At 37.4% G+C, this 12,704-nt stretch overlaps 1 protein-coding gene and 1 pseudogene across 1 annotated transcript; both read left to right on the forward strand.

The window, feature by feature from the left end:
• Positions 1 to 592: 592 nt before the first annotated feature.
• On the forward strand, positions 593 to 1,992 carry LOC132174586 (G-type lectin S-receptor-like serine/threonine-protein kinase At4g03230; the record flags this gene model as incomplete). The annotated part of the gene is given in 4 exon segments (XM_059586221.1): positions 593 to 779; positions 935 to 1,172; positions 1,264 to 1,411; positions 1,684 to 1,992. Coding segments are annotated over 4 exon segments (882 nt in total), but the record flags the coding sequence as incomplete, so codon positions are not given.
• A 783-nt stretch (positions 1,993 to 2,775) lies between these two features.
• On the forward strand, positions 2,776 to 11,735 carry LOC132174587 (sodium/hydrogen exchanger 4-like; annotated as a pseudogene).
• The last annotated feature ends 969 nt before the right edge of the window (positions 11,736 to 12,704 follow it).

Genomic DNA, 12,704 nt, shown 5'->3' on the forward strand with positions numbered 1-12,704 from the left:
ATGGAGATTGTTAGGAAAAATAGTTCACGCTCAAAGGTACTTTTTTTCTTGGACCCTATAAATCGTGTTAAATTTATTATGTTATGCTAGTTTTATTTATTTATTTATTTTTATTCTAAGCTATTTTGCTAGTTTTTTTTTTTTAATTTTTTTTTAATTCTAATCTATTTTCCTAGTTATTTATATTATTGTGTATTTGTGATGCCATGAGATTAGATGCAGCATTTCTATGCTTTTATTTTATACAAACATACATATAAAGAAATTATGTGTATTTATGTGTTTTTTTATTTATATAAGTCCGTCCATCTCCTCAACCAAAAAAAAAAAAAAATTTCCATCCCCCCATACCTCAAATCCTAGTTCCGCCCCTGGTCTCTAGTCTTGGCTCAAGGACTAGAGATTCCACAACAACAAAATATTGCATTCAATTCTTATTTCTCAAAATGGATTGTTTGTTTAAGAGCTAAAAGGTTTTACTCTTTATCATTGGTAATGTATATTTCCTATGAATGTAGCTCACTATTTTTTTGTATTTTGTATTCTTTATAACAACAAATAATTTCAGGGAATATTGCTAAAAGGGAATGAGGTAGCTGTAAAAAGATTATCAAAAAGATCCGGGCAAGGTTGGGAGGAGCTAAAAAATGAAGCAATGCTCATAGCCAAGCTTCAACACAGGAATCTTGTTAGACTTCTGGGCTGCTGCATTGAACGAGATGAAAAAATACTAATTTATGAGTATATGCTCAATAAAAGCTTGGATTTCTTCCTTTTTGGTTTGTAATATCTCCCATTTTGATTATATATATATATATATATATATATATATATATATATAATTCTTCTTCTTTTTTGCTTTTTGCATGTTTGATTTTTATGGTCCTTTGCATTTGATTCACTAATTATCAATTTACTCATATATGTAAAGCAGATCAAGAGAAGCGTAGGATATTAAATTGGAGGACTCGTGTTAGAGTTATTGAAGGAATTGCTCAAGGACTTCTTTATCTTCATCAGTATTCCAGATTAAGGATTATTCATAGGGACTTGAAGCCAAGCAATATTTTGTTGGACATAGACATGAATCCCAAGATATCAGATTTCGGGATGGCAAGAATATTTGGCGGAAATGAGTCGCAAGCAAATACAAATAGGATTGTTGGCACTTAGTAAGTAATATAATTAAGGAAACTTTTGAATTATAAAAATCAACACAAAAGTAGCAATTACTAATATTTTTAACTTGATGATGGTGTACAGTGGTTATATGTCCCCTGAATATGCTTTGGAAGGCCTCTTTTCAATCAAATCCGATGTTTTTAGTTTTGGCGTATTATTGTTGGAAATTGTGAGTGGCAAGAAGAATACTGGTTTTTATCAACATGACTGTCTTCATCTTATTGGATATGTGAGTATCTTATTTGCATTTTTTGTTGTAGAAATTGAAAACACTTATAATTTACTTTGATTCATAACCGGGAGTTGTTGAACAAATGTGCATTATTGCCATTAAAACAAATTTAGTCCTCTATTCTTGAAATTTTAGAACACGAAATAGATCGTATAGAACATATTATTGGTGTCAAAAGCTTAAACTAATAGAAAATTATGTATTTAATCATTTACCATCATTCTAACATTTTGTAATTTTCCTCTTCTTCTTTGTTTTGGGATTTTAAGGCATGGGAATTATGGACAAATGATAGGGGATCAGATTTGGTGGATCCACTACTTGATGATATATCCTCTATGCAGATGGTATTAAGATATGTTAACATAGCTCTCCTTTGTGTTCAAGAAAGTGCAGATGATAGACCGACCATGTCTGACGTTGTTCCTATGCTTAGCAATGAAAGTGTAGTTCTACCTTATCCCAAAGAACCTGCTTTCTTGAATGTGAGAAGTATGTCAAAGGCAAACCCAGTGAACAACAAGCCACAAATATGTTCTCTGAATGGTGCAACGATTTCAACTATGGAAGGCCGGTAACTTTTGAAAGTCCAACCATAAACGCGCATATTCTCAGAGTAAATTGTCAGAAAACATTCAATCTCTTTACTTATGGTCTGTAACATTATTCCATTGTGTATTGGATCTTTGGGTCTTTAGCCATATAATCTCATATTACAGTTTTTTATATGTATCTTGAAAACTTGTTTATACTACTTTTATGTCGTCACAGTCTAATAGACAATGACGGAACGAGGGGATCCTTGTCAAAATTAGGTTTTCTCTGGCCTCTCAATGAAAAATCTTAGTTTCGTCCCTAGTGACAAGTTAATTTTGTGTTAAGAGTAACAACTCTATCGATCTAATAAATGTATTGTGATTATTCTATAGCTTTGCCAAGATATTCAAGAAAAATCTGTGAATAGTTTGTACAAAAAGTGTCATGATATAGGGTGCACTGACCACTTCATATCCAAAGGGACTAATCACAATTGTGGTTCATTGTAATAACTTATATAGTCCAATTTGACCTAATACACATACTAATACAATGTTTTCTTAGAAAGATGTGACATTGCTTCTCTAGAGTGCATGTATGGATGGCGATTGATTGTTTTAGATTTGGTATTGTTTTGTAACTTTACAGCCAACAGTACAGGGATGTAAGTGAGAAATGGAATGCCAAATGCGAGGGATTAATAATTATCAACAGGGAAAAAAACCATTATGCAATTGTAAATATAGTAACAAAAGAGGCAATTCCATCTCAAACTTTCTTAAGAGGCAGTAAAATTTATATCAGAAGATCAAAAGCTTCAACAGATGCCGGAAAGAAATACATCTATGCAAGCTTTGAGAATACTTGAGGCGGATGCAACCAGAAGTTCTTCAACCCCTGCAACCAATGAAATGTTAATCATTGCCATGGCGTGCGTGGGATTAATCCCGAAAGCAGGGGAGCTGCTTAGTGAAATTATTTCACTCACTATATTACTCATCAAGGTGAGGGCCGTTGGAATTTGCTTGCAAAACGTCCTGGTTAGCTGCTTATTATTATTATCTCCCTGTAACCTTTTTTCTTATTCAATTAGAAAAAAAAAAAAAGAAAAAAGAAAAAAGAAAAAAGAAAAAAAGCTGCTTATTATTAATTATACAACATGTTGCAATTTGATCATTCATCAGCCTTTTTGTTAACCATTTTTTTCTCTGTTTTAAGGGTTGAGGAGAACTGGCAAGAGCTGCAGATTGAGATTGGCTAAATTATGTAAAACCAGATGTAAAAAGCGTGGAAATCTTACCCCACAAGAGCAGCTCTTGATTCTTGAACTCCACTCCAAGTGGGGTAATAGGTAATCTTCCAATCTTATGTTCAAAATTTTCTCTTCACTCTTGTTCTGTGAACTAGAATATGTTGGTATATTTATATGCATGGTCTTATTTTAAGGCAATTTGTTGTTCATTTGGTAATTTTAGGTGGTCAAAGATTGCGCAACATCTACCGGAGATTAGTCATTATTATTTATTCAGAATGTATACCAAATGCACAATTTTAATCAACATTGTGAAGGACTTTTCAAAAATACACAATGTCACAATGCACAATTTCACTCCCATTGCTTTGGCACCTTTGAACGAGGCTATTATCGTTGATGAATACATAACAATCCATATTAAACGCTCATTTCAATGCGTGGAAGCTGTCCATGCAAACACCCTTTTGACCAGTACCTCTTGAGACATTCTCACCCCACTCGCGAACAAACCGCACCTTGAATTGCAATCGGCGGTTGCTCTAAGCCGGTTCTTGGCCTGAGCAGCTAGCTACCATGGGATTGTTACATGTGGATATATGGATCGACGGATTAACAAGTACAAGTACACGGCAATTCCCACAATCAATTCTACAAACATCCACTAATGGGTTATAACTTTATTAATTTAGAAGAGGTCCAATGAGCCAAGGGATACACCCATATCATATAATAATATACGTGGGAAATATCTGGACAGAGGACCCTGATCCTGAGTGGTGAACATGCAATGTTAAAACTTATGCCTAACTTTAGATATATTTTTGTGTGTTTTAACTGTACATAACTCAGAATAGGAAACACAATAACAAAGGAAATCAGAATATTAATAAACCAGTATCTAATTTGGTATATTCTGATATCAGGATAATGACATGTACTCAAGCAGTCCATTCACTTTGTGTGGAAGTGTTAGATTGTTGATTCTCAAATCCTTTTTAAATAGGGAGCTAAATATATATTTGGACCATATCACCGAGTTGATATGAACAAGTAATTTTTTCAAGTAACATCTACATATAGAAAGTTGAGTTATTAAGCACCAAACAACTGCTGTGATGGGGCTTTTTGTCTGACTGAGAGACACAGAGAAAAAGATGTGAGAAGAAGGAAACCAAAATCCGCATCATGCAAGTGATGATCTTGAACTTCTTTTAATATGTACAACTGACTTGTTTTAACTACAATTTTCACATCTTCATAGTGTGAAACAATAATGTATATACTATCATTTGTTTGTGCAGTTGCTACAAGTCAGTGGAATTCTTACTGTTTTCTTTTGTGAGATTCTGATGTCACACTATGCGTGGCATAATGTTAGTGAGAGTTCAAGAATCACGACCTGGTATGCGTGAAGGAGTTGTTTTGGATTTTAGGACGACATTAAAAAGTCATAACTGATTATGCTCTCTACTTGGTTTATTGCCTCCTCTCTGCAGGCATGTGTTTGCTACAATGTCATGTATTGCAGAAACATTCATATTTCTCTATGTGGGAATGGATGCTCTTGACATTGAAATGTGGAGAATGACCAAATTAAGGTGCTATTTCTCTCCTACTACAGTCCAACTCTGTCATATTTCAGTAAGTTATTGATAAAAGTTCAGATCATCCAATTTAGTTTTAAGTTGCCGTATACTGACATTGTAACATCCCACCCCAATGACACATAATATTGTCCGCTTTTGGCTCCCCTCGAACCAGACTTCCCAGAAGGTCACCCATCTTGGTACTACTCTAGCAGAAGCACGCTTAACTGCGGAGTTCTGATGGAATCATGACCATCATGGCTTTAAAACGCATTGTTGTCATTAAGGGTGTAGTATACATTTAAGCACATCCTCATCTCCATACCCAGGCGATGTGGGACGTCACAATCACCTCCTCTTAGGACCGAGCGTCCCCGCTGGCGACCCTCATGAGATTAGCCCATTCTTGGCGTCCGCCCCAGCGAGTGCCCGCTAGTGACCTTCATGGGCTTGTGCACACTCCCCCCATCTCAGGCTGGGCAATGGCTCTGATACCAAATTCTGTGACGACCCGCTTGATAAAAGCAAGATTAAAAATTTTTCTTTTAAAAAAAACCAACCACCCACAACAAAGCAGATTGTCACAATGGCATGGTGATACCACAGTATGCCACGAACCCATGCATTAACCTGATTGACAATATCATAAGTCTCACAGAGCTACATGCATCATCAATGATTCATCAGAGGTCATATCTTTGCAGCGGAATATAAATAACATAAGACATAACACATCAGAGCTGATTAATACATCTAAGTGATTAAAGCTTACATATAAAAGAATGGCTATACAAAAGGGTCACATGCGACACGAGCCATATACAAAATAACAATGTCTAAGCATATACATGAATGCTCTTCAAAAGAGGGCTATCAAGTAGTCCAACAAAATAAGTACTCAATGTGTCCAGGCCTCAGGCACCGTGGTAACCCAGATATATAGCTACTGGATCATCATCTAGGGTCCCTGTACCTGCATCAACATCATCTACACCATGGGAATCACCACCACCCATGATGCATGCGGATTTCATGAGCCTGCCGTCTCCATAAAATATAGACGCTCAGTAGTATAGAACTCATTAGACTTTCAAAAAGAATCATCATTTGAAAACATATTAGATCAGTTGTGAAAGTATACGTAAGCCCGATCTTCCGCTCTCGGAACATGTGCATACTAACCCATCTAACTTTATACATACTTACATATTTATAGCTTAACAATTAAACATATGGAAAGTCACCATGTATCATCTATCCATAACGATATACATACACACGGTTCCATCTCCCGTCTCGTATGCATACAAATACGTCTAACATAAAAATCATCATATGCAACAATGCAAGCATCATATATCATCATCATCATCATAACATTCTTGCCATGCAAACTCATGTTCATCATTGTCATTCTTGTTTCTGTGTGTACCATTTGTCCCTGTCCTTACTCTGCTTGCCTCTACTTGTGCCATCTACAGAGTAAGGCCAATCCTTGTTTTGCTTGCCCTTACTTGTGCCATCTGCAAAACAAGGACCGTTCTTACTTTGCTTGCCGCTACTTGTGCCATTTACAAAGTAAGACCAGTTACCTTTCCTTTAACATCATTTGTCTCTGTCCTTACTCTGTTTGCCCCTACTTGTGCCATCTACAGAGTAAGGCCAATCCTTATTTTTCTTGCCCCTACTTGTGCCATCTACAAAACAAGGACCGTTCTTACTTTGCTTGCCGCTACTTGGGCCATCTACAAAGCAAGACCAGTTACCTTTTCTTCAACATCATTTGTCCCTAACCCTACTTTGCTTGCCGCTACTTGTGCCATCTACAAAGTAAGGCCGGGTTATCGTGCCTTTATCATCATTTTCATGCAATCATATGATATGCATGCTTATGCTTATGCTCATCATCTTGTGCCATTTCCATCATGAGACCAACCCTGCGGTAGGAGACTTGTCATCGCTACCAGGGGTCGTCATGTTGTTTTCTGTTATACATGAGTCCAGTTCTACGGTAGTGAGACAATACTCAATCACCATCGGAGTTGAACCCTGTTTCCATTATGCATGGGCCAGCTCTACGGTAGTGAGACCATACTCAATCACTACCGGAGTTGAACCCTGTTTCCATTTCATTGCTCATGCTATGTTCATGCTTATGTCAATAAATCCTTGAACTCATATTCTATCATAACTCATATCATAAAATCATAGAATCATGTCATCAACCATGTAAACCATGTAAACCAACCAATGCACATAACAACATAATCATCTCATTATCTTGCAAACCCATAAAGCTCATAGAAACATCACATCAAACATTTATCCAACACATCTCATAGAACATCATTAGTAGTCATAGTATCTCAAAACATCATACATCAATCGTTCAACCAAAACATCTTTTATACTTTAAGAATAGTATCCCCTTTTGCCCAGTAAGTAAAATACTTACCTTGTTTGCTTGAGTACCCTTTGGTGGATTCTTGACTCAACCGCAATGCACCTAAGCATTTACATAATAAACACATAATTAAGCTCTATTCTTAGCTTAACAACTCATACTCTATAAAGATACTTGAACACTACAAGTATCACGCTCCATTAGCTAATGGATTAATTATCTAATAACTTAGTTACATTGAACTATGATTCTACATCATAATATATTAAATCACTAAATCTTGAGGCATATGCATACACTCTAGGTTAAGTATTACACTTAACCCTATAATTGTTATTCTCTTCTAAGCCATTTAATCTAGCAATTTATCCCAAACTTTATAATTCTCATAACACTTACAATAATCATTATGATTCTATTATGACATATTAGAACCTAAACCCTATAGTTATCAATTTCCATGAAAGCCATGAAAACCTAGGATTAATTAACACTTTAAATGTAATTAATCAATTCAAACAACATTCTTAGTGTTTACATACCAAAAGCCCAAAATTAATTCAAACTATATAAAATTAGGGTTTATGTCCATACTTTACCAATAAGTAAAATTGGAGTTTCAACCCATTAATTTTACAACCCAGAGCTTGAATCATGCATAGTAATTTACTACACATAAAAGCCCCACATTAATTTTAGGAATTAGGTTTCTTATCAAATTTCCCCAATTTTCGGACCTAATTAAAAATCCCTTAAATCATTATGATTTCAAGCTTGATACCCAAAAAAACTAAAGATTTTAACAATATAACAAAATCCCATTCAAGAACCCTAATTTTCGGACCCAAATCAAAGCCCCATAAATCCACACAATTTCTAGCTTCTAATCTCACAAGCATAACGAAAATTACAAGAAAAGACTAAAGTTTTTACCTCACAAGCACCTTGGTCGAAACCCCCTAAAAATTCGTCACTTTCCTTTTCTTTTCTTTTTATTCTTCTTCTTCTCCTTCTTCTTTCTTTCTTTCTCATGGCCAGCATCACCTCTCTCTCTCAATCTACAGCTCTTTCTCTCTCAATCTAGGCCGTATGTGTTTGTGTGTGGAAGGAGAAAAAGTGAGACAAAGGGAGAATGGGGGACTTGATTGTGACATCCCACATCGCCTGGGTATGGAGATGAGGATGTACTTAAATGTATACTATATCCTTAATGACAACAACGCGTTTTAAAGCCGTGATGGTCATGATCCCATTAGAACTCTGCAGTTAAGCGTGCTTCTGTTGAAGTAATGCTAGGATGGGTGACCTCCTGGGAAGTCTGGTTCGAGGGGAGCCAAAAACGAATAATATTGTGTGTCATTGGGGTGGGATGTTACAATTGGTATCAGAGCCATTTCCTTACCTGAGATAGGGGGAGCGTGCACAAGCCCATGAAGGTCGCTAGCGGGCACTCGCTAGGGCAGACGCCAAGAATGGGCTAATCCCATGAGGGTCGCCAGCGGGGACGCTGCGTCCTAAGAGGGGGTGATTGTGACGTCCCACATCGCCTAGGTATGGAGATAAGGATGTGCTTAAATGTATACTGCACCCTTAATGATAACAACGCGTTTTAAAGCCGTGATGGTCATAATCCCATCAGAACTCCGCAGTTAAGTGTGCTTCTGCTGGAGTAGTACCAGGATGGGTGACCTCCTAGGAAGTCTGGTTCGAGGGGAGCCAAAAGCGGACAATATTGTGTGTCATTGGGGTGGGATGTTACAATTGGTATCAGAGCCATTGCCCATCTTGAGATGGTGGGAGCGTGCACAAGCCCATGAAGGTCGCTAGCGGGCGCTCGCTAGAGCGGACGCCAAGAATGGGCTAATCCCATGAGGGTCGCCAGCGAGGACGCTCGGTCCTAAGAAGGGGTGATTGTGACATCCCACATCGCCTAGGTATGGAGATGAGGATGTGCTTAAATGTATACTACACTCTTAATGACCACAACGCGTTTTAAAGCCGTGATGGTCATGATCCCATCAGAACTCCGCAGTTAAGCGTGCTTCTGCTGGAGTAGTCCCAGGATGGGTGATCTCCTAGGAAGTTTGGTTCGAGGGGAGCCAAAAGCGGACAATATTGTGTGTCATTGGGGTGGGATGTTATAGACATGGATGTGTATCGTCTACCTTCATGTACACCATATGTGCTTCAGAAAAAAAGTCCTAATTCTTTTGATTCAATAAAATGCAATTGGGAAAATTATAACTTCTCGAGACATTTTTCACGGCATTTAAATCAGACAAATGCTTTTTTGTGATCATATGACAGACAGAGTCTTTCAGTGGTATTAAAAATGGTAAGGAATGGCCAGTCTGAGGCTCATATCTTCTGGCTGTTACTTGCAAATTCTTATCATGGCATATGATTTAATGTTCTCTCTTTCTCTCTCTCACACATTCGAATCGAATCTTCAACTTTTGTTTTAAGAAAATTTGGCTAACTTTGCGTTTTGTTTTTAGGGATCTAAAAAATAATAGTCAAGTATGAAGTATAATGCGACCTTTGGCATGAATATGGTTTAAATTTACATATAACGCTTAGGAGTATGAGTTTGAGTCTCTGACATAACAACCTTGTTCTCTCTAATAGCTGCATGTGTCTTTATCTAAATTATGCATTCTCTTACAGATTTTTGTTCATTACAGCTTTGGAACTTCAATGGGTATCTGTAGTACCTTAATCTTATTAATCTTGCTTGGACGCGCTGCATTTGTATTCCCACTCTCTACTCTTTCCAATTACATGAATAGAAAAGCCGAGAGAACACCAGTGATCACATTTAAACACCAGGTTAGCATTGCCATGATAACTTTTATGCATACTGCGAGGGAAGGTAGTTACAGACTTTCATGGCCTATGGATTTTAAAATTTCTATTTATCTAGCTAATCATTTGGTGGGCTGGGCTTATGAGAGGGGCAGTCTCTATTGCATTGGCTTTTAAACAGGTATGCATTTTATGTTCATCATAATTCAAATCAGTTAGTTTGTTAGAGATGATAATCCAACATATTGCATAGATAATTTTACAATTTGGTAGAAATTATGCATGAATTAATCTCTCTTGGTTTGTGAAGTTCACGTATTCTGGCATTACATTGGATCCAATCAATGCAACAATGATTACGGACACCATTGTCGTAGTCCTCTTCAGTACACTGGTATGTTGGTCTCTGTCTTCAAGTGGGTTTCCTTTTGTTGGGGTTATCCCACATCGGTTGTGGATGGGGCTGGTGGTCACTTTATAAGTGTGAGGGAAAGCCTCACCTCTTGAGCTAGCTTTTGGGGTTGAGAGGGGCCCAAGACCACCCAACAATGGTATCAGAGCCTAGGTTTACCAATAAGTCTCGGCCCAACAGTCCACGGGAGAAACGGGTTATCGCTGTTCCGACCTAGGGCCCGATGTGTGAGGGGGAGATTGTTGGGGTTATCCCACATCGGTTGTGGAAGGGGCTGGTGGTCACTTTATAAGTGTAAGGGAAAGCCTCACCTCTTGAGCTAGCTTTTGGGGTTGAGAGAGGCCCAAGACCACCCAACAGTTGTTAGGAAATTAATCCTATTTTTCAAGACCTGTGATATGCGAAAAATAAGAAGAATGCGGAATAACAAAGATTAGGCAATCACACACGACACAAAGATTTAAGTGGTTCGGCTTAACAAGCCTACATCCACTGGCGGAGATGACCCGGAGAAAATTCACTATCAAAAGATGGAGAACAAAAACAGTAAAGAGAAAATCACTCAGATCCCAAAGCCCCAATACACCAAAATCTCACTATCACACAAGAGAGATTATTCACAAAATAGAATACAAAAGACAGATGTACAAACTCTTCTTTTGCTGGAACGGATAGCGGCTGATCTCTATTTTCTTCTCTTACTTTGCATCACCTTTTTCTTCTAATCACTTGTTTTTGGCTCCTCCATCTTTTGATAGTGAATTTTCTCTGGGTTGTCTTCGCCAGTGGATGTTGGCTTGTTAAGCCGAACCACTTAAATCTTTGTGTCGTGTGTGATTGCCTAATCTTTGTTATTCCGCATTCGTCTTATTTTTCGCATATCACGGGTCTTGGGAAATAGGATTAATTTCCTAACATTTTACAATGAAGACACAAGTCTCACTACAACCATTATATGTCATGCAATTGTTAGTGATACATTGCAGGAATTCTTTTACCTGCAAAGATTTCATGGTATGTTTTACATATACTTGCAGATGTTTGGTTTTCTAACAAAGCCGCTAATAAGCTATCTACTTCCCCACCAAGAAACTATCAAAATCAGTCATTGAGAATCAGTTCCTCCAATAGAGGACTTGGATGTTCCTTTGCTCTCTGTTGAAGAATCTGTGGGAACCAACATGAGCCGTGCAAAGGATAGTTTGTCCCGGCTGATAGAAAGGCCTGTATTCACTATACATTTCTACTGGAGGAAGTTTGATGATGCCTACATGAGACCCATATTTGGAGGGGCCCCCGTTAGCACTCCGATGGACTGTTAAACAAATGACAGCAAGTCTACTAGACGGCAGCGAGGAACCGGGATAGCCTAACGGTAAATCAGGAATAGGCAGATTACTTGCTGTGCATTTAATGTACAGGACATGCACAAGGTGAAGATAGGTCTGCTTTTCTTCAAACTATGCAAAATACGCTGAAGTTTTGAAGCGGCAGTATCATAATCAATTAGATGAGTAAGGTTTAACCTTCTTCATGACTACACAAAATTTGTTAATAGACTAAAGATTCTACACCTCCTGGAAAATTTGCTGATAGACTTTTGTGTGTAAGTTTTGATGAAACTAGAATTTATTTTATCCAAGTTGTAACCTTTTTGATGAAACTAGTAACTTTTTCCAAGTTGTAAGCTTGTCAAGTTTTTTCTTCCCACTTGTTTTTGGTACTCTTACGGGACCTATGCAAAGCCAGTAATCCATTTTTTCTTAGGATGCAAGTGAGAAATGGAGTGCAAAATGAGGGGTTAATTGTTTAGCAACATGGGATAATATATCTTATAAAAAAACAGAGACAAAACAGACCCTTAGGCGATCCCATCTCAAATTTTCTTGACAGGCAGTAAAATTCACATCAAAGATCAAAAGCTTCAGCGGATAATGGAAAGGAATACTTGGGCAGATGCAACTATAACTTCTTCAATCCACCAAAATTGACCAAACACCCCAAAAAAAAGAAAAAAGAAATCTAAATTCTCTCTGGCGTGTTTGACGTGCAGATCTACGCTTAGTGGGTGTAACGCCCAAGATAGTTATTAAGTTTATTATTAATAACCTCATAATAATCTAAATTAATTAATGAGATTGATTAATAATAAGTATATGTATGGGTAAATTGTAGTTGAAATAAATGGTAAGGGTGAAATATGAACTATAGGTAGTGGGGTGTAAATCTTGCAATTCTAAATAGTTGGGGCATTAAAATAGAAATAGAATCTTATCCTATGCTACATGTCA

The sequence above is a fragment of the Corylus avellana genome, chromosome ca3 (genome assembly GCF_901000735.1).
Source record: "Corylus avellana chromosome ca3, CavTom2PMs-1.0".
Classification (NCBI taxonomy): Eukaryota; Viridiplantae; Streptophyta; class Magnoliopsida; order Fagales; family Betulaceae; genus Corylus; species Corylus avellana.